General features: G+C 33.7%; 3 protein-coding genes across 6 annotated transcripts; 1 reads left to right on the top strand and 2 right to left on the bottom strand.

Moving 5' to 3' along the window:
- The first annotated feature begins 1,001 nt into the window (after nucleotides 1-1,001).
- On the top strand, nucleotides 1,002-5,271 carry LOC110415546 (uncharacterized). Its single transcript, XM_021427225.2, has 6 exons — nucleotides 1,002-1,181; nucleotides 1,763-1,933; nucleotides 2,585-2,818; nucleotides 3,448-3,537; nucleotides 4,581-4,700; nucleotides 5,014-5,271. Exons 1-6 carry the CDS (start codon nucleotides 1,005-1,007, stop codon nucleotides 5,056-5,058), a joined length of 837 nt encoding a protein of 278 aa, XP_021282900.1. The 5' UTR covers nucleotides 1,002-1,004; the 3' UTR covers nucleotides 5,059-5,271.
- Nucleotides 5,272-6,580: 1,309 nt separating this feature from the next.
- Nucleotides 6,581-12,698, bottom strand: LOC110414762 (cardiomyopathy-associated protein). Its single transcript, XM_021426166.2, has 4 exons — nucleotides 12,356-12,698; nucleotides 12,138-12,192; nucleotides 8,652-12,040; nucleotides 6,581-7,904 (listed from the first exon to the last, which is right to left on the bottom strand). Exons 3-4 carry the CDS (start codon nucleotides 11,991-11,993, stop codon nucleotides 6,969-6,971), a joined length of 4,278 nt encoding a protein of 1,425 aa, XP_021281841.1. The 5' UTR covers nucleotides 11,994-12,040; nucleotides 12,138-12,192; nucleotides 12,356-12,698; the 3' UTR covers nucleotides 6,581-6,968.
- A 2,935-nt stretch (nucleotides 12,699-15,633) lies between these two features.
- Nucleotides 15,634-20,880, bottom strand: LOC110415598 (uncharacterized). Of its 4 annotated transcripts, none has more exons than XM_021427297.2 (8): nucleotides 20,733-20,880; nucleotides 20,455-20,524; nucleotides 20,287-20,343; nucleotides 19,589-19,704; nucleotides 17,945-18,121; nucleotides 17,371-17,469; nucleotides 17,030-17,272; nucleotides 15,634-16,313 (listed from the first exon to the last, which is right to left on the bottom strand). In XM_021427297.2, the coding sequence occupies exons 4-8, from the start codon at nucleotides 19,655-19,657 to the stop codon at nucleotides 15,873-15,875; spliced, it is 1,029 nt and encodes a 342-aa protein (XP_021282972.1). In that variant the 5' UTR covers nucleotides 19,658-19,704; nucleotides 20,287-20,343; nucleotides 20,455-20,524; nucleotides 20,733-20,880; the 3' UTR covers nucleotides 15,634-15,872. The 4 variants fall into 4 exon arrangements, with proteins under 4 accessions (XP_021282972.1, XP_089639542.1, XP_021282970.1 ...); XM_089783416.1 differs by having other exon boundaries at nucleotides 20,287-20,308; XM_021427295.2 differs by lacking the exon at nucleotides 20,287-20,343.
- Between the last annotated feature and the right edge of the window lie 1,442 nt (nucleotides 20,881-22,322).

The following is a 22,322-nucleotide window of genomic DNA, read 5'->3' as shown; positions in this document are numbered from 1 at the left end:
AACCCTATAATTATCTAAATATTTTTTTTATTTTATTATTTTAACTCGAACTTTAATACATACCACTATTCGATAATTACCTGAACTTGTTTAAAAACTCAATTATAAAAAAAATAATTAATATGCTTTTCATGGATATCTAATTATCCGAAATCAAATTAGTATCTATAGTTATATGCAATATTATTTTCACCCATATTTTCATATAATTCACTAATAATTAAATTTATAAAAATACACAAATAATAAAATTTAAATTTAAATAATCAAAAACAAATATCTCAATATCAACTTAAATAACTAAAAATAAATATTCAAACAACTATTTAGACATTACAAGTTTAATTAACTATATAGGTTTATCCATTAAATTAAAAAAATATAATTATATTCCAAAACTATTATAATCTCATAATTACTTTTGAGCTTTATATTGTATAAGTTTATATAAATAAAAGAATATAATTATAATTAATAATTTTATACTTATAATTTTTGTAACATTAACATAAAATAGAAAGTAAATATGTTTATATTTAAAGTATATATACTAAAAATATATATAATAGTAATTATATTTCTTATAAATTAACACAATATATAAAATATATATTAAAAAATATTATAAATTAATTAATAATTATAATTTCATAAATTAATTTAATTAATAATATAAATTCATCTTTAAATAAATAAAATTAAATAAAAAATCAAATTTGAGTATCAAGTATCCGAATTCGATATTGATAATAAAATTAGTATTTAAATTTTATTTAAATCTAATTATAAAATATCTTAACTTTATATAATTGGATTAGAACAGATCCATCTGACAAAATACCCATTACCATTGCTAGTGATATCCTTGAAGACTGGCCCAAAACTTGTACACGGAGTATGGATAATTTGTTAATCCCGGTAAATCCGACCCGGAATGTCCGGGCCAAGTACATAAACCTTTTAAGTTTGAACTTCAAACCCAGAAACCAAAGAGAGGAAAGGAAATGGCGGAAGACACATTGTATCTTCAACTGCACAAGCTTTCAGCAGTAAACTCAGAGGAAATACTTGACCAAATTCTAACAACTCTCTGGAAAACCCGAAGATCCGGTCTTAGCCCGCCCGACAAGTCTCGGATTCAGTCTCTCCTCTCTCTCCCTTCCCTCTCCGAACTCGACCCCGTAATTTTTTCCTTTTCCCATCACTGTCGTTTCTTTTCCTCCTCATTTTCTCAGCAACCAAACACGCCCTCTTTCAGTTGCAATTATTACTTTTTAGTGTTTTATTCAGTTTCAGTTTAATTTTGACTGTTCAGTTTATCTCTTCTTCTTCTTCTTCATTTTTTTTTTTACTTTCCTTTCCCTTCATTTTTCCCGAGAATGAAACAGGAATTACGAAGAACAGAACCAACTGATTTTAATTTGTGTTTTGCTTTTTCTATTTAGTTTTTCAAATATTGCTCATAAGCAAAATCGTACTTAGTTAACAATGAGTAAATAGTTAGAATGTCATACAGCTCGCATTGTATTATTCACATTTTTAATTTTTAATATTTCAAAATATCATATATTTTTATATCTCAATGCACTTTTTCTACTTTCTAATTTCGAAAGGAAAAATAAAAAGCAAAATAACGACCAGAGGGAGTCTAAATTAGTTTATACTTTATACCCAAATCGCAATGGATAAATGAATTTTTGTTTTCTGTTTGTAGTGATAATTGATATATGAATGATGACATGTAGAAAAATGTGATGAATAGGTATTGGCATGTCTACGTTCGCTCATCAGGAAATGTGTGCATGAAAATTTCAATGGCGATGATCTTCTGAAGCTGTTTCCACCTGATTTGCCACTTGATTTGCAAAGCACTCTAATTCTGTTGTTTCAGAAGTATCAAAGTCAGTGGAAGGAGGAACTATCGAAAGAACAGGTAAGTGGTAACGTCTTTTGAACGTGTTCCGCAAAATTAATGATATTGTGTCTCTGCTGGATGCTATATGAATGTGCATTGGTGATTGAGGTTACTATAGCACATGTTGCATATTTTGCATGTTCCTGATTCATTCTTATCCAAATTGAATTCATCCAGTTCCATTCAATGTAAATGGAGGATATTTAAGTTAAATTGTTAGTGACTTGTTACCTGTCATATTGAGAAATTGTTGCTAACAAATGTTGCACCTTGAGGATGTTTATGATGGTTATTCAACTAATAATCTAACCCTTTTATTCAATGTAAATAGAGGATATATATATATATATATATATAAGTTGATTCATTAATGGCTTATTACTTTTCTCTCACAGCCACTCATGGCTGAGGGTGTTGCAATTTGTCTGGAAAAGTTTAGGATGGGAGCATTTTCTTTGATGGAGATAATGGGAGTAAAGTTGCCTAGCAAAGCCTTGTGATATAAATCTAATGTGCTTTTTAATTACTACTTGTAAACTGTTTATGATATCTAATGAAAGCTGTTTTGCTTAGTTATGTAATGGTTATTCTCTCTTTTGTTCTTCTTGGAATTTACATTGATGTATAATTGTTTGGTTGCCATCTGTTGTTGACTTTCACCTTATCCAGCATCCACTGCCAAGGACCAGTCTTTCCTATCAGGTAAAAGCAAGCGCACCATCATCTTTCACACCATTGTCATCTTCTGATATTCCAACATCCTTGTGGCCTCGTCAAGATGATCCCATTACCCGCATTAATCTCAGTGATTTTGGGGCTTCTACACCAATCATTGCTGATACTGCTGGGTCACATTTGGCTCCCTTGTCAATACAACAGGATGATGGTCCTCCAGACAATCTGGTATATAAATATTATGTACTTTTCAGCAACTCATGTCACTTCACCTGCTACCTCCTGGATTGCTTTGTCTTTGGAATGAGGAAATTTTAGGCTGCACCTTATCCCTAACAACGTCATTAATCCTCAAGTATTCTAAATACATCACTAATTAGTAATAAAAATTTTGGGGAGGGGTGGGGATCGGGGATGATTTTGAGTGCAAATGTTTTTCAATCTTCAAATTTGGAAGGTTAATGGAGGATTTTGGTATAATTTGCTTTGTCCAAAGGTATATTCATCTCCTTTCTCTGAAAGTTGAAACCTCTGTCACTTGCATACACATGCAATGTAAGAATGCTGCTTCTTTTGATATGGCAGCTGGTTTCAGTTCTCCAACTTGATAGTCTATGCCTCTCAGGTTAGATAGTGGAAGACTTGGGCTTAATTCTTAACTGAGATTTAATTATCTTTATTGGGATATATGGTTATCGTTGTTTGGCTAATAGGTAGGGTTAATTTGAGAGCGAAAGTCTTCGAATAAATAAGTTACTTTACGTATTATTTCTTTTTTTTTTTATTAAGCAATTTTTTATATGTTATATTTTATGACTTAGTACTTTCATGAAATGACTTATTTAACTTGGTTATAGGAAGTCCTACCCCGCCTTAAATCAATGACATGGACCATGGAGAATCTCAACTCAGCACCAGCCAATAGAGTGGCTATTATCCATCTTAAGGTATGAATATTATTCTTGACAAAAGTCATCCTGTCTCCATCTGGTAAGTTCTGAGGGCCTCCTCATCATCTTAAGTACCAGAATGGTGCCCTTTTTCTAATATCATGGGTAAACTTATAGTGAGGGACATTTTTAAATATTAAACTGCCAAAAGGGAGCGATATCTCATATCCTGTCTGATATCCTATGCGCAATAGATGTCTAGTAAAATGAAAACCAGAATTGTTAGGGGATTACCAATGCTTAGAACTTAGAGTATCAAAAATATAATGAAAAGAAGTTCATGAAGTTGTTATGACCAGGTTAAAAACATACTCTGATAGTCTATCCTCTGTTCATAGCAAGTGCTTTGCTATGCCTCTCCTTCCAGCTATTCCTCATCCCACTGGAAAAAAGAAGAAAAAAAGCTTTTCCAGTGCCCTGGTTCCCACCTTTCCTCATTCCTGAATCCCTATCTCCTACTAATTATCAGCTTTAGGAAAATGTGAGGTGTCAGCTGATGCACCGAATGAAGCCATAAAAACCAATGCCAATTATCACTGCCAGATGAAGCCAGATCAAGTGAATCCTTTAGACATAATAATGCATGCTACGGGTTATAATATTGGTTAAGAAATGTTTTTGCCTGCTGGTTACCATCACTTCTGTTAAATTGTCTGATCCATTCTAATTTACCCATTACTATTAGCTTCATCAGATGGCTTGGGCTTTCATTGTAATGGCTCTGGTCTTATTTATTGGTTGTGCTTATTTTGTCACGTAGCCTGAGAGGCTACCATTTTCTTTATTTTTTTTCCTCTTTTAATTTGAGATGGTAAAACCCTGTTGAATGTGCATCGATTCCTCTAAATTGTCAGTTACTGGCGGTAAGGTTATCCATGCACTGTGTTAGAACAGAGGCCAAAACTGCAAATCCTGTGTGATTGAAAAGTACTTTGTTTAGTTGATCCATGAGATTTGCTGCAACTTTCCAAGTTTCTCATCCATTTAAGTTTTTAAATTTTTGTTGCTGTTAATCATTGTTTTCTTATACTGATGGGCAGCTCCAAGATTACACCAAGTCTGCTTCAGGAGAGATAGAAGTGAAGTTTCAGCTGACTAAAGACACACTGGAAGCTATGTTGAGATCAATGACTTATATCAGTGAACAACTCTCAAAGATGGTAAGAATGCCTTTCTGTGCCTTGTTATGACCTTAAGGTCATTAAGAAGAGTTTAGAGATTTAGGAACTCCAGTTTTCGGTGTTTAAGGCGCACTTCAGGTGCCATTGAATTGAATGCTACTTGTCATGCTTATGGTTTTAAAACCTTTTAGCTAGCCCCACTCCACTAGTTTACCACCCAAGCATAGTAAAGTTTGCATTTGGAAAATATGTCTTGAATTTTTTTTCATTTTACTCTCGTAATAACTCTGTGTTATTCCCATATTCTTGAGAAAATGGCATACCTAGTGTGTTTATTTGTCTTCTTTGGCAGGCTGAGACGTCCTTGGAGCCGACACAGAAAAAGCCAAAGCAATAGGACTGTGCAGTCTTAGTCTGTTTCTTTTCTCTTTCTCGTTGTATGCCAATTATCTATAGATTCATGTATAATTATCAGCTAATCTAACATGTTCTCAAGAACGAGTTAGAATTCATCTTAGCAAGCATGTTGTTGACTGTTGACAGTCTCAATTGCAATTCTTCCTTCTATAGATGAACTGCACTCTCTCTCTCTCTCTCTCAATATGAAGAGCATTAGGACCTCAGGTTACCTGTACCTAATTAGATCCCTTTCCAATGTCGTTGATAAAACCACACCTCTCCCAGAGTTTCAAACCTAAAATCTGATTAAAAATTGTAAAATATTTGTCATCAAGGTGAAGGAAATAGATTAAGTATATTGAATGAATTTATGTGCATGATGTGAATGGGCTCTGCTTTGGAGTATGAGTTATAGATAAACCGGCCGAAATAGAACTGTTCTATTGCTTACAGTGTTTCATTTGATTCTTTTTTCTAATAAAAAAATATTGTTAGTCACATCAAAAATTGGGTGAGACACTGAATTCTAAGCATTTCCAATCTCTAAAAGATAAAAGAAGTAAGGTCGGCTGCCAACCCTGGAGAATGGAAAGTGACCCCCAAATATTGGCAGCCGCAGTCGGCTGCTGTACCAAAAAGATATGCAACAAACCTCTGCATCACACTTTATTCAACTCTGGTGCCTTTCCTATTGCTTTATGCGTGCTGAAGCAGTCAGCTTCATTTTAAATTTTTTGGGTTCTTTTTTGCCCGTAAAGCTCAAAAATTAAGCAATTAGTTTTGTTCATGTCCACAGTAAGAGGTCATTTTGACACTATCAGACTGTAAGCTTCATAAGCTTTGAGGCTTGGAGCAGTCTAGCTGGCATGAATCTTGTTCATCGGAAAAGGAAAGTCCATTTCTTAAGAAATAAGTAGAGAGACAAAATCTTAGGATGGGGAGACAAAGATTGATCTTTGCTTTGCTGAAAAGATAGAAGATCATAGACATTCTCAAAAGATTCCTTTATCAAATCTTAGAAGAATCACACAGATCACATATTCCTCTCACAAATGGCTAAACTGAATTTTGAGCTGGAAAAGCTGCCAGCCTGATCCCATGTTTTCCACTTTCCAGAGTACAAAGTCCAGACCAGAATGAGATCATTTTCTTTTTCCTTTTCTTAACCAAAACAAACATGCTTAGACAGGCAGGCACGTCTCTCTACTCATTGCAACCAGTGGTAGACAACTTGACATGTATTTTCTAATGCAAAAAAGAAGCATGTGGATTGATTCTTTCCACTGTGAGACTGATGACCAAAACCTCTAAGATATTCATAAGACCAAGACAACTTTCTTTGATGCTGATTATAGGAGTTAGGGGACCTATATGATCATTCTGTATGGGTAATTGAACTTCTTCCTGAGAGACTAGCCTAGTCGAAGGTGAGACCAGGATCCACTTGCTCCCTCCAGGTGTGATATAAATCGCGAAACAAAAACGATACATATACATTTATAAGGAGAAATATGGAAAAATATGTGAAAACAAATGCACAAGTATATTAGAATTGAACACTTCATCTCTTCTACATCCAAAATATAATTTACAAAATATTCAAGGATTAAAATCAATCGAAAACTTCAAATTGCCTCACTTGAAAGGCAGAAAAGAACCAAAAAAGAAGAAAAAAATGAAATCAAACTTCAAGAAATCAAACCAAAAGTCATTCTTGAAGAAATCAAATCAATCAATCAAAAACTCAACAGAACATGACTACCATTAATCAAAAACATGATGGTAACCAAACTAGAAAACCCAAAAACTCCTCTCTGCAAAGGAGGGGGGAGAAAAAGAACCATAGAAGAAAACTCAAACCACCAAACTCTCTACTTTACTTTCTTTCTGAACTATGTTTCATTGCTTTCATTCAGAATCACTGGAGCTTGAGCTGGAACTAGAACTTGAGTCATGAGATTTTGCCTTCTTACCTTTATGGTCGGATATGCTCAGACTTGATTTTTCAGATGCTTCTTCATATTTATTTTTTGCGTCACACGCAGCATTATCACTGCTTTCTTGAATACCAGGAAGTACATTGCTAACTTCAATCTCTTTAGTAGAAACCACATCATTCCCCTCTACATCTGATGATCCATTCCCTAAGTCCAATGAATGTGGCAGCTCGGTTGGATTAGATTCTGGGACTTGTTGTAAAGCACTATGTCTATCCTCCAGAGATCTTGCCTCAACAACAGGTAACTTTGAATTGGTATCTGCGGGATCCTGCCGATTCTCAATCATACTTGGAAGAATGACTTCCACAACATCTACTCCTTCATGAAGTTGCTTAAAAGCCAAATCAATATCTTCTACTGATCTGGCTTCAAGAACAGGCAGCTCCACATTGGTCTCAGTCTTTATATCTTCTGGTAACATGGCAGATTCACCATAGCCAACATGAGATAACTCCGGCAAACCAATATCCTTGACATTAAAGTCCCCAACTGTATCCAATTCTGAAAGTATTCCTTCGTCAATCTCTTTAATCTTATCAACCTCTTCACTGATATTTTCCTCATCAACATGAGTGGCATATACTTCTGCTGCATAATTAAAGTGTTCTGATACCTCTTTGGGGCCCTCACTTTCAATTTCGTTTAGGATCTTGTATTTCAAATCTTCTCGATCGATTGGCAACGTATGTTCAGGACTTTCAACGGTAAAAGAAGTCGGCTCTGAAGTTATGGAAGAGAAATTTGTTGATAGGATGTCCTTGGAATCATGAACTTCACGTACATTTACATCATTGTTGACAATGTCTACTCCCCCTCTAGACTCAGTTGCAATGATAGATTGTTCCTGAATCAGAATGGCCAAAGCCAGTTTCGATATCACCAATTTAAATTATTCAGGATGTAATCTTCAGAAGGATACATTGTGTGAAATGCAGGGAACAGTAGGGCCATGTCTATCAAGCACACTAGCAGATATATAAAAGGGATGCATGTGAAAGTAACAGAAGCAAACAGATTCAACTCCTAACAACATTCAGCTAGATCCAAGGAAATACTAATATATAATGCCGGTAAATTGCTTAAATACCACAGAATTTAACCAAACAATAAGAACATTTTATATCAGGTAATTCAATCACCCAGCCCAATGAAATCTTAATAGCTGCAAATATATGAGTATCACATAATCTATGTTTAGTTAGCTATTTGGACATCATTATTCAACACAAAAATAAATTTCATTGCTTTCAACTCAACGGTTTTCTGGTGCTGGTACATCTAACACTAAAGATGAAGGAAAATTTTGTTGTAGATAAAGAAGGAACAGGAAAGGAAATAAAGAAACAAGGAACAAAACAAAACAAGATAAATTATAATTATACTTCTAATGAACTCCAAGCTCCCAAATAGATTCAGAACAGGGAGAACTTTATTTAAAGAGGCCAAAATAAGCACTGGCATTCAATAAATGAAATAAATTATTGAAGAAAAAATTTGCAAAATAAATAATAAGTTTGCTCTTCAATGAAGTATGGCAATTCATCCAGGGGAAGAAATCCAAACAAATAGAAGAAATACTTGCATGACATACCTCAAGCTTATCATGGACATCAATGGGTGGTTCATCTGAAGATTTATCAGACCAAGACAGCTGCTTCTCCGCTTCTGGCGAAGAGTTTTCTCTAGAAGGCACGTCTTGATAACTAGAGTCTGAAGGAATTTCCTTCACATCCATTTCAAGGTCGAGACCAGTATCAATCTTGGAACCAGAACATGATGATTGAACTTGATCCATTTCAGAATCCTTTTTATCCTCCTCTAGGACATCAGCCTCTGAAGAGTGAACTACTGGAGCCATCACTTCATGACCTGATTCCTCTGGTGTGGATGAACTTACATCATTGGAAGGCATACGCTGGCAACTTAAAGCTGAGGAAGACAACTCCTCGCCCTTTTCATGGTCTCCATCAACATCAAGACTTGCATCAGAGTTTGATGAATACAATTGATCACATTCAGTCTGGTTGATTTCTTCCTTGGGCATAACAGCGCCCTCTACAAACTTATCCTCTGATGAACTTGATGAATGAATTTCATCTTGCTCAAGCAGAGTGTCTTCTTTATCAACTGCATGATGATCTATAGGTTCAGCCTCTGAAGATTCGTTAGGGTGCATTGGATGCTGTTGTTCCTCTGGTGAAGAATCCAACACCTCATTAATACCTTGGTCAACCCCAAGAGTTGTCTCAGCACCAAGGCTTGATAAGTCCACTTGATTCTGATTAAAGCTTTCTTCCTTAACTGGGACATCCTCCAGCAATCCCTCGTCTGAGGATGATGAACCTGCATCTGTTGAAATGTGTTTGACCTTGACCACAGGTTCAGTCACCATTGATACATTATGATCAGCAGAAGTAGAAGAAACCCCTGATGAACTAGCATGTGTAACATCATGCTCACTAATCTCTGGCAGATCCCTTGCCCTTGGTTCATTTTCAACAAGTAAATTTGAGGATGCTGCATGCATCTCTTCAAAACTAGAAGTGCCCTGCTCAGTTGTTTCACCATGCCCCTCAAGTTCCTTATCAGTAGACTCAACCAACATTGAGGGTGAACCTATTTCAGATATCTCAGCTTGTGTGTCAGATGAGACTGACACAAAGGAGAGAAGCTTCTCAACTGATGAAGGACTTGAATCATAAACAGGCTCCCTATGTTGAATATCATCCACCACCCTACTTGTAAAATTGAACTCTGACTCCTCAAATGAAGGTTGTGTAGAAATGGCAGATTCTTTAATGTCATGATCCGTGGGTTCAAAACCCGCAGATCCTTCTCTTTTGACATCGGATATCTTTTCATCGATTTCTGATAATGATGACAAACTTGATCTACTGCTGTGATCCTCCTCAACTGGCTCTGTTCTTAGATGAATTTCGTTGGCATTGAGTTCCACATTTGTAGTTGCTCCAGCTTCAGACAAACTTGATTCCATTTCCAGCTGACTTTCTCCATCTCCCAATGTGATCTCAACCACATCATGGTGAACATCTCTATCCTCAGCTTCATCAACATCCACAGACTCAACATCCACAGATGATTGGCTCTCTTGTTCATCATGGACAGAAGCATGATCTCCATTCAAGATCAGTTCAGTTTCTTGAGAAACATCTTGTTCATTTGCTTTGTTGTCCTCCTCATCCACAATTGAACTCACTGATTCAGTATCAGCAACAGAACTCAACTTTGACTCACTAACTTCACTTGATTGCCTCTGGAATGAGGAAGGGCTAGCTCCTTCTGTCACTAACCGCTCTGGTACAAAATAAGGTTTCCACTTAAGCTCTTGCCGAGGAACACCAAAAGATGATGGTCCCACATTGAAGCTTTCGTGTCGTCGAAAGAAGGCTTCCCTTTGGGAAACTGTTTCCCTTTGATTAAAACCTGAAAACTCTTCTTGAAAACTGTCTCCTTTAAGATCAGGTTTTTCCTCGCTCGAGTCATAAGGAAGATCAAAAGGGTTTCTTCTTGGCTGCAAAATGGATGGAGCTGACCCAGGAATGGGAGGTAACCCTAGGTCATCGTGGGAATCATAAGGAAGATCAAATGGGTTACGTCTTGTTGTAGAAATTGGTGTGATGTTTAAGGTAATATCAGCACTCTCTAAGTCTATTAGATTCTTCTCCGCCATCAATCTCATGTTTTTACGGGCTCTTCTCCTTACAATAAGATTCTCCAATCGTTGGTTCCTTTCAAGCTCAGAAGTCCCCAAATCCATGAGATTCTTCTGATCATCCTCTGTCCATTTAATTGCAGATTTACTCTCATCTTCTTTATCTCCCTTTACTCCTTCTCCCTTATCCTCATCCTCCTCATCATCATTATCTTCCTCCCCCTGGTTTTCTGACTCATCTGACTCAACACTTTCATCATTACTACTACCATGAGAGCTCTCTGAGGCAGCATCAGAACCATCATGAGACATCTGAGCAGGCTGTGGAGCATCTGAGCCCAAAAGCGGATGCAATTCATCAAGCATCGGAATTATATCTGCCATTGAAGCATCAGGAGAGGAACTCTCAGCACCATCAGAACCAGAGTCCATAGATTCATCATCATCATCATCATCATCATGATCATCACCGTCCTCATCATCCCCCACACGCTTCCAAGATGACACCAGAGAAGCATCCAATTCATCACCCCTTGGTATATCACTGAAATCTGCTGTGAGTTTACCATCCTCCACTTTAAGATTTCTATCTCCTGCTTCATCTGCCAAAAGATGTCGATCCTCTGCAGCCTCCCCTGCACTCAACACACCTTCACTTCCTAGAATCTCCTCTTGAATTTCTCTCTTCTTCTCCACCAACGTATCATTCATTGTTCCCTCCACTTCATCAACCACCCCATTCTCACAATGAATATCCCTAGAATCCAAATCCTCGTCAACCAATGGCTTATAACGAACAGAACCATCATCCTCCTCAACTTCACTGACCTCATTATCAACCAAACTAACTTTCTCGTCCGCATTCTCTACTATATCCCACCTCTTCCCTACATGTCTTTCTACAACAAAATCATCATCACCAACATCTCTCTCAAGAACAGTATCATCCTTAGTAACCTTAGTTTTCAATGATGAAACCTCATGACTAACTTTCTCTTCTTCTTCCTTTTCATCGATTTCAGGTATGTTTGGTGACCCAAAACTCAAAAGGGTACCAAGCAAAATAGCAGTGCAAACCAAAACAGGAGATGCAGTAACCAAAACAGAAAACAACAAAGGAAATGATCTATACAAAAATATCAAAAAGCAAACCAAACCAACCAAAAATGGATGATTCCAAACCGATCTATAACATGTTTTAACTGATTTCACCATAAGTTTCCTAACAATAACTCCAAATTCCAATCTCTCAGGCCCCATCTCCCTCTCTCTCTATATATAAATTTATTTCTTCTCAATTTTGCAATCTGTTTCAATAAAACAAAAAAGAAACCAATTAAAAACAAGACAATTAATTGGATCCAAGGGAAACAAATTTATCACAAAATTTTACTGTAAACTCACCTTAGAAGTATAATTAAATAAAACAGAGAGCAACCAAATGAAGAGAACCCAACAGCTGCAAAGAAAAACTTAAGAGTTTTTGAGTGATGAAATTGCTAAATAAACAAAAAAGGAAGGAAATTTAATTTAAAAGAAGGAATTTTTTAAGCAAAGCTGAAAATTTTCCTATCACGTCAAAATTAAAGCTTTCAAGCAAGAGATCAAAAACTCAACAATACCTGGAAATGTCCAGAAACCTGGATGCCTTTGAAGCTTGGGAAATTAAAACTGAAGAGAATTCTGAAAATGGGTTAAATACAGAGAGATCAAAAATTAAAAAGAATCAAAAAGAAAGAGAGACCAAAAATGGAATCCTCTGTTTTTCTCTTTTCTGCTCTGTTGTTCCTCCTTCTTTTTGCTTACTTTTTTGGCTTAGCAACAGCTATGAAGTTGTAATGGGTTTGTTTCTTTTCTCCATTCAATTCTTATGCTTTAAGAGAGACAGAGAAACATAGAGGAAATGGGGAGGCACAAAAGGGGGAGAAAGAAAGAGAGAGATTGAAAAAGAAAGGAGAAAGTTCCTATTATATTCTTCTTTTGTTTTTCTTATGTTCCTTTTTCTTGTTACTACTTTCCCCATTTTTTTTCTCTCTCATTTTAATTAATTGTAATTAATTCTCATGAATTTTTAATTAGATCAGAGTCCAAATTCCAGTATGATATAGTTTTAAATTTAAAAGGAAAAAATAAAGGGTTGAAGGTGGTTTATCCTTCCAATAAATGATGTAAGGTTACATGGTAATCATGATTTATTGGTCTAACTTGTTATGTAAATACTACTAACTTTGGCCATTGATTGGAGATCTGTTAATGATGATTTGTTCACCATATGACTCAGAATGTAAGTGTTATTATTATATTTATATTATATTAACATAGTTTATAGCTGGTGACCACATTAAAAAATAAATACTATACTGGTATTTTATTAGCAACACCAGCCTATAAAAGTATAAACAAGACCAAATGAATTACTTTAATGCAATGTGGATTGTGCCATGATGATTACTACATCTGGTAAAGAGAATTTTATTCTTTGCTTGCTTTCTTCATAAAGTTTGCCTGTTTGGACCTCTGTTCCCATAGATTTATTGTTTGTGAAGCAGTTTTTGGGGGAAAGCTTGTACTCTTCTATTTTTAATATTTTTTATTTAAATATTTAATTCAATAATAAATGTATTCAACACATCAAGTTCGATTTTTATTTTTCAAATAAAATAATTTCTCTCAAAGTAACATAGACATGCTAAAATTTTTTTTGAGATAATACTTAAAAAAATATCTAAATTATTTATAAAAATTTATAAAATATTAATTTATTTATTTATATTTAATTAAATTTTATACTTTATTTCGAATCAAATATACTTTTATAATTATGATTGATTAATTATTATTAATCAAAATATTATTTATTATTTTTATATCATGTTGTGCGATATAGTTATATGGTATGATTACATGGTCGCATGATATTTTCATATTTCACGTTAACATTATGTCAACTATTAATTATAAAGATCTGTTTGATCTAAAATAAAAATATAAAAATTAATTAGATGCGATAATTTATTTGAATTGTTTTAAATAGATATTCAATGCAATCTTAAAAATAAAAATTTGATTTTAAATTCAGATGCTTCTTCCCCACCGTTGAAGAAGAAAATTAAATGTTTCCAAATATTTGAAAATACATCTTATGGAATCAAAACGAATCAATTTAATTATGAGTTTCAATATTTGGATAAGTATATAATTGATACTATGTGGTTGAGAGGTTGAAATTGAATGAGCTCCTTTGAAGAAGTCTTCTCTGTGATATCACACAGGAATTTTTTTCAAAACTTAAAATAAATTATAATTTATACAATCCCTTGAAACTCTTGATTGATTGCTCAATCATATATATATATATATATATATATAGGTATATATATGTATATATATAATTATATTCCATGTAAATGCTTCAGTTATTTAATTTGTCAATTAAGATTAAGAAATGGTATTAAATTAATGAAATAAATCTAAGTGATCAGTGGTAATGATCGCATGACTTGATCATAATCTCATTTTTTTTTCATAAAATATAATGTTAATAAAAGTGGTAAATTTTCATCAATTTTTTTATTTTTATGTTAAAAAATGAACAAAATAAAAAAAAATACAGTGACAAAATTTAATGTTGATTTATTGACTGGTTAAGTAGAAAAGAAAATAAAAAGACTTCATTTACTTATTTAATTATACAAATGGAAGGAGTCAATTTAGGTCCTATATCATTATCACTGCAAAGTAGTTATCTTGAACACATGGGTTATGGGATTTATTGTTCAAAGAAATAGCAATTGTGAGATTTGGTAACAATCAATTTAGCTAACTAAAATTAGCTTAAGGATGAAGACAAGGTGGAATGGGACATGATTTATGGTGGAATTAAATGATCTAATTTGAAAAATATTACCTTGAGTTTCACATATAATTTCAATTCTTTTTTTGGGTGTAGTTGTGAATGTTACTATTAATTAATTCAATTGAACATCAAGCAAGATTCAAAGACTTTTTAGAGCAAAAGTGAAGAAAAAGAAATATGCATAAGTCTTTGTTGATTGAGGGAAAGTACATAGAAAATTAAGTTTTATTTAATGTTAGGGATAGATATCCAATTCGATAATATAGGGTTTAGGTACTCTATATTTGATTATGAGATGATTTCGGTAAGATTTTTAATACTTATGTTGGATTCATATAGGTTTAGAGTATCATTCTTATTTAATGCTTCAATGATTGTTCTTTACCAACAGCTTATAGCTCATTTAGTTTACAAAATATGCATGTATCACCCATCTAAAATCTCATTCTTACCGTAGAAGATAGAACAGGTTCTAAAACTAAATGAAGTTGTACTTCTCAAAAAAAAAAAGAAGAAAAAAACTAAATAAAGTTGTAAGTAGTAAAACTGAAATATCTCTTAGTAAAGAAAAAGGAAGAAAATGGCCTTGTATTACATACTCAAGGGAGTTGATAACTTTTTACTTGACAATCTCATCACTCGAAAGCTTTACTTAAACTTTGGGTTTTCTTTTTTTTTTTTTTTTTTCTAATATGATAAAAAATGGGGCAGAGAAGGGCACCTGCCATGTGCAAAAGAAGCACAGAAAGATAAATGGGGGGCCTATTTTTTGTTTCTACTTTCTAGCAGAACTTTTCTCGAGTTAATTTTCTTCCAAAATGCAAATTCATAGTACATATTGCTTTGAGATCTTTTGGCTTGTCAGCAAGCTTTAGAAAAACTTTTGCTTCCTCTGACTGTCATTTTCTTGCCTTGAAGCACTTGAAATTTCAAGCACTGAAGTTTAGTCTTTAGTTTGCACGATGACTCTTTTGTTCAATACTACTAAGAGGAAGGGAAAAAATGGAACACAGAAGGTGAGGCTGCATCCATGAGTCATTCCCATCAAAACAAAATAATCTTGCATTGCAGAAATCAATTGATATTGGTGTGAAAGTCTATTTTCCTTCACAGCTGAGGTTTGTATGTAACTATGAAAGCTTAAGCTGTCTAATGCAATTACTCAGTTGGATGCATAAAAGATTGAATCCAGGCAACCATCTGCATTTGAAATTTGACTGCTCAAAATTTGAAAGAAGAACGATATTAACTAGAATTCCGGGTTAGGTCCATGGCAGCTTTGCTTATTGCACTTGTTTTGCTATTGCTACTTCACCCACTGCGACATCTTTGCATCCGAGTGACAGCTCTCGTGTCTTCTCATCAACACGCTCCACATTTGAAGGAGTTGCTTCATCACCAGATGATAATCCAACTTCATCTGAACCATTAGAACCGTGGTCTAAATACAGCGACTCTGACTGATGTGATTCGGACAGAACTGCTGATGGATAAGGTGGAGATGTACAACTAGAGTCCAGGAAATTAGACATTTTAATGTCATCCTCCTTCATCTGTTGGGCATATGCTTGATAATCAAATCCAGCAGTGTTTCTCCCACCAAATGCAACATCAAGCTTATCCAAATCAAAAACTTCTCCAATAATTTTCTGGCTCTTTGGATCATCAGAATAGACAAATTTCACTTTCTTGTATGTCTTAGGCTCAAGGAACGGCTTCACTATCTGCCAAAAAGTTTCAATCCATTAAAATCATATGAACACTATGTAAACAATGAGCATATCAAAGTTCATAGATAGTGAAGATGAGACAAAAAGGAACCACCGAAACCCCAAAAAAAAAAAAACTTGTATGACAGACAAACAGACCATAGGTTTCTTAGTTCTCATTGAAGTTCAAATAAGCCACTTAATGCATATATTATGCCAAATTCGATGAGCTGTAGAAAAGCAAAAGGACTACATGTTACAACATCTGAAGCAGATCCTTGTCTTTCATTTCTTGATAGGAGGGCCTTAAATAAGTATCCCTAAGACTAGGGAGAGAATAAAGAACAAAGACAATAGACTGTGGAGCAACAAATTTTGGCATATTTACAACATCTATTGCTTTTTTGGAATTTAACAAATTTAAATGGGTTATAATAGCACCCAAAATAGGGCTTAGCAAATTATCTTGTTTATGCTAGTACTCTGGCATCTCTCATGGATGGTCTAGCTAAGGTGTCACAAAACCAGTATCCACAAACAAATGTGAGTATGAAAATATAAAAGAACAAATGCATGTGTGGATGTTAGTGTCCATATCATTTACAAGGTTAATATAGGATTATAGAAAATATACATATCAAGTCACCTAGTTGATCAAAATTACTTAGTCAAGGCAACATTCTAACTCAAATTGAGAAGATTAAATGAAGGATAAGAAAGTAATAACATACTGTCCAGAAAGATTCAAATATTTTTGGGGGATTATAGAGGATTCCTAGGCCCAGTCTCTCGGGATAGTGGTCCTGCAAGATATGAGCTGTTTCCCGAGTCACCTTAACAGTTATGCTTGACATACCCCACCTTTGGAAATCGACAAGCCAAACCATCTGCTCCTGATCTTGGGTCAAATTCATTATGGCATTTTCCATGCAATAAACCAAGTATTTGATCTGCCCTGATGTTGAGTTTGTATTCTGAAAAGGTGAACTTGTCCAAACACATCATAATTATTATGATAACGAAAACTAGAATAGTAACATATGCAAAGCCAGATAATTCATGCAACTGGTACCTGGAAACCAGGTCTCATTACAAGAACCGGCCTCCCAAGTTTGTCACGGAAATTAGCTCTGTAAATTTTTCCTGTCTCAGCTTCATGAGCAATATCTTCCTATAACACAACAAAAACGTAGTCTCAGCAAGAACTGATAAATGCAACTTACACCTGTTACTAACTTCACAACCAAGTGGGGAAGTGTAGGGCTGCCAAGAAGCACAAGCTCCCGGGTATCCATTAATTATGGTCAAACATCAGACTCCCAAAGATATTAATTTGTGAAACAAAACAAATTATACTATAATTTCAACATGGAAAGGCAGTAAAATATCCATATCATGAGAACTAGAGAGGGATAGGAAGTTGAGTTAAAAACCATCTCAGCATCCCTTATACGGTAGCAAAGTAATAATTGTCAAAAGAGCCAATGTGAGGCAATCAAACAGCTCAAGCAAACCACATATAATCACTAACAATAACTTAGTAAATTCTCCACCGTTTATTCTTCGGAATTGTGTGCATTTGTGAATACTTAAGAAATCTAAAATTCAATGCAAAAAAATTCAGTTGGAAAGAACAGAATGCATACCCATCGGATCTTTTCTGGTTTGTATTGAAGTCTCCACTTCAATGTTTCTTTTAACATTTTGCTTGCCTTTTTTGTACTCCAGTTCCTTGCTCTGAGATATCTTGATATTGATGCATCTGAACAAAGGACTGGCAGCTTGTCAGCTATTGGGCCAATTAGTTTCCTGACATCATCAATCTGGAGTGAAGGGGAGTCAATTAGTTGGACCTTCGACGATTCAGTTTATGAGAATTTGACTTAGCCTCTCAGTAGAAACTCTTATTAGATTAAATATTTGCAAAGTACCTCCTCAGTGGAAACAAAGATTAAGATCACACCGTAAGATTATGTTTTTGCTATTAGGATTACAAAAAAGATTAAAAACATATTTTTTGAAAAATTACGGTCCACTGGTTTGGTTGACAGAAACATGCAAAAGCCGAGAAGAAGTTAATGAGAATTCCACTCTATTCCTTCTTCTATATAGTTAAGCTTGTCTCTGCAACTTGCTAAATGCAACTCCAACTCACATCTTTCATAAAATACAGTCCCCAATGTTTACATCATTATCCAGTGGAACAAGGCTTATATAATAATCGATATATTTGTCTTGTTTGCATATTACAATCCTGTACCCCATAACCAAACATAACAAATGCATGAAAACTAGTTCTAGTATAACATGACATTAGTTAAGTGACTTAAGTGTTACATCCTTTTGGCTTTCTATATGCTAAGAAAACGGGTTCTAATATCTGGCATTTGGATTGGAGGCAAGAGATGATATTGCAATTCAATCACAAATGTCATTTTCTACATTCCTACTGAAAATTACAATTTTATAACCTAAATTTTAATTCTTCAAATTATACCTTGTCATCATGGGGAATTGGTATATGGAAACTCTGAAGGCTCAGAGATTCTTGTAAGTTGACTTTTGAGGCTCTGTCACCTCCACAAAATGAGATGCATTTTGATTTTACACTGAATTGTTTTTGACAACTAAGGGCAACGGCCTAGCATAGCCACACCTACATAGAAGTACTACTCTGGATGTTCAATTGAAATCACTTTGGGAGATATCTATACTAACAAAGACATAAATATATCTTGATTTCGATAATCTTTTGTTTTGAGTTTTTTACGCCTCTTTCTTCAGAATAACAATTTGTTTTACCCAATTTTCATTTTCTCTGCTATAGAACCTTTAAGGCAGAGCTTATCACTTGCTGCAGTAAATCATAGAGTAGACATCAGCAAGCTTATAAGCCTCCATGTGACGAGAAGTGATCACAAGTTCATGACTTATACCACATAAGGAAGAAAATTTCTCATTGCTTTCTATTCTGAACCTATGACTTAAGCTAATAACAATTCTCTATCACTTGGGAATTGCAAATTGGATGCTCCATAGAAGACAAGTCCATGCTTATAACAACAGAGAGATAGAAGCCTTCCTCCATTCTCTTATCAATAGTTGCTAAAGGAACAAGCAAGAGTTACAAAGTGATTACTCATCCAGTGACACTAATTAATCAATCAATGATTCACTTCTGAATCCAAAGTCCATTTGGTGGATTAAAGAGAGGCAAAATAACCTTCTGGTTTGACCAAAAGAAAGAAAAAAACCTTTCTTGTTTCAAGGATTCAGCTATTAAAAAGTACCTTCGCTTGTTGTTCTTCAGGCAACAAAGACTTTTCTTTTGCAATTCCTTTCAATTGTTGCAATGACATTTTCCCAAGTTAACGAAGTTGAGCAGGTTGAAATGACAGGACGGAACCTACACCATTTTCAAGTTAGTAGAATATGGCATTAAAAGAGCTTTCAAATCCCAAAACATATAAGAATTCATTATGGATTTCAAAACTAGGACTTGTCTATGTCATAATAAAACAATCATTAGAATCACCAAACTCTAATAGCAGATACCACAGACTAATGATGAGAAAAAAACCATGGAATTCTGTGTCCCAACATGCAATACAACGTTTGAAAAAAGACCATATGGTGCAGGGATTTATGCAGGAATAGACATCCGAAACTCCGTTTTACTTCACAAAGTTATGAAACTAATTCATCTTTCAGTTTGTGTGTGTCGTTCAATTTAATTCCACATCATGGTACACGCAACTAGAAAATTAATATCCAAGCAGAGTTTGAAATTTGAGCCGTGTATAAGTGTATTCCCTCCTCCATTATTCAATACATAAACTGTAATCTCATATAGTTGGAGTTCTCCATTTGTTTGATTCTACCTCCCAACTTTAGCATGCCAGAAAGTCTATGATTGACATCAGCATAAAAAAGAAGAGGGGATGCTACTGTTGCTTTAGAAACCTATCAAAATATGAAAGATTACAACCTCCTCAATTATTCAATTCAATCTGAAAAGTTGCAACTTCTGATATCATGAAGATCCCTTCAAACAAAGTAGAAAATTTGAAAGCATCTCACAAGAATTATATCGAATGATGTTTTGATAATAAACAAAATCATAGAAAGCTAAAGGTTTTTGAAGGCAAAAATTAACCTTTGAAGCTGATCCTCAGCAAGTTTGACTCATTTGATCAAAGAACTTGCCACCAAAAGATGATCATTTCCTGCAACCAAAAGAAAACCCACATCAAAAGAAATTCACGGAAGAAAACAAACCGAGATATGATGTGAATGAAATAAAATAGTCTTACACAAAAAAAAAAAAACAGAAAGAAGGTGGTTGAAACAGTAGAACCCAGTTGAGATAAAAAGGACAAGAAAAAACAGTTACGAGGATTAAAACAACAACAACAAAAAAGACAAGGAGCTTACGTGCATGGAAAATTCTCGGAGAAGATTTGTGTCTGTTTAAAGATAAAGATAAAAGGAAATGAAAAACAAATACGATAATGGGGAGAAACAAGGTTGCAGCTTTGAAATTTTGAGTATTTGACCAGTTGGTAGGAGAGGGAGGGAAGGAGGTTCGGTCGGGTTGGGCCGTTATACGTGGCCTATTGGCCCCCGCCTTACGCCCGAGGTGTTGGACCAATGGCGGCGTAGGATTCGAGGAGGACGCAAGTGTTTGAATTTCCTTTTATGTTTTATGACGTAATAATATCAAATATTGATTGACTGGTATTTTATGATACAAATAAGACAATTGATTAAATACATCACCAAACATCAGACGTCAATAGATAAAAATGTAATTATTTTTTTTAAAAATATTTAATTTAAATGTAAATGTATATTATTATTATTATTATTTTTTAAAAATAATATCACAATTAAAAAAATTAAATCAATTCAAATTTGAATCATATGCTAATTCATTTAACTATGCAAATAAATATATAATTATTATATATCACCATTATATTGAGATAATAGATAAATGTGCCAATAATATGATTTCAATAATAATGTAATTAATTTGTTTAAAGTTTAATGTAAATGTATATCTGATTTTAATTATCTGATATAATATATAAATTTTTTTAAATTATTTGAAAAAATGTAAGTAATTTTTTATTTTTTAATTATATTTAGTCAAAATTTTATATTAAATATATTTTTATAATTGAGAATTAATTAATTAAATATTATTTATTATTTATATTATGTGTCATTGGTATGTTATAGTAAATAATGATGATGTGTCACATAATATTTTTTATTTTTTTTATCAATATTAGGTCAATATAAAATGAACAGTGATATCTTAATTAATCATAATTAATAAAAAATATTAGTCATAAAAATTTATTTAATTTAAAATAAAATTATAAAAAATTATTTGAATGTAATAAAAAATAAAAAATTATTTAATTTTTTTTAATAATTTATGAACTTTTAAAAACATTATGCTTCATTATTACAATAAGAATGATAATTAAATAAGATCACATACTAACGCATTTAATTATTCAAATGAATAGATGATCCTCGTATTATTATCTTTAATTAATTTTTTTATAATAATAATAATAATAAATAATATTATTATATGTAATTTTGTCACAAAACTCAAGTAAAACAATTGAAAAATGGAGATAATTGGAGCCAAGTTTGAGCTTAGAAGGATTTTAGTCCAGGCCTAGCTTTGTGGGCCTGAATGGGCTCCAAACAAATCATACTCTGCGGCTCCATTGACAGCAGTTTAGTTGGTGCTTGCACGCCCAAACTAACTAGGCCCTGGCCCCTCCAACGTCAAAAATATTTGCAATCCAACTTTTTTATTTTTTTAATGTGGGAATATTGAAATTAAATAATACAAAAAAATAAAATGAACACTAATCAAAATTCGAGAGAGAAAAATGCAAGCATTCAAATCAAATAAAAGAAATTAAAAAAAAGAAAAAGGAAAAAAACGCGGAAATAAGTTTACCATGAACAAGTCAAATTAAAATATATTTTTGCTTT

Source organism: Theobroma umbraticum, unplaced genomic scaffold (assembly GCF_002168275.2).
Source record: "Theobroma umbraticum cultivar Fairchild unplaced genomic scaffold, ASM216827v3 scaffold_147.0, whole genome shotgun sequence".
Lineage (NCBI taxonomy): Eukaryota > Viridiplantae > Streptophyta > Magnoliopsida > Malvales > Malvaceae > Theobroma > Theobroma umbraticum.
The sequence above is the reverse complement of the archived record's forward strand: the minus strand, read 5'-3'. Positions and strand labels throughout refer to the sequence as shown.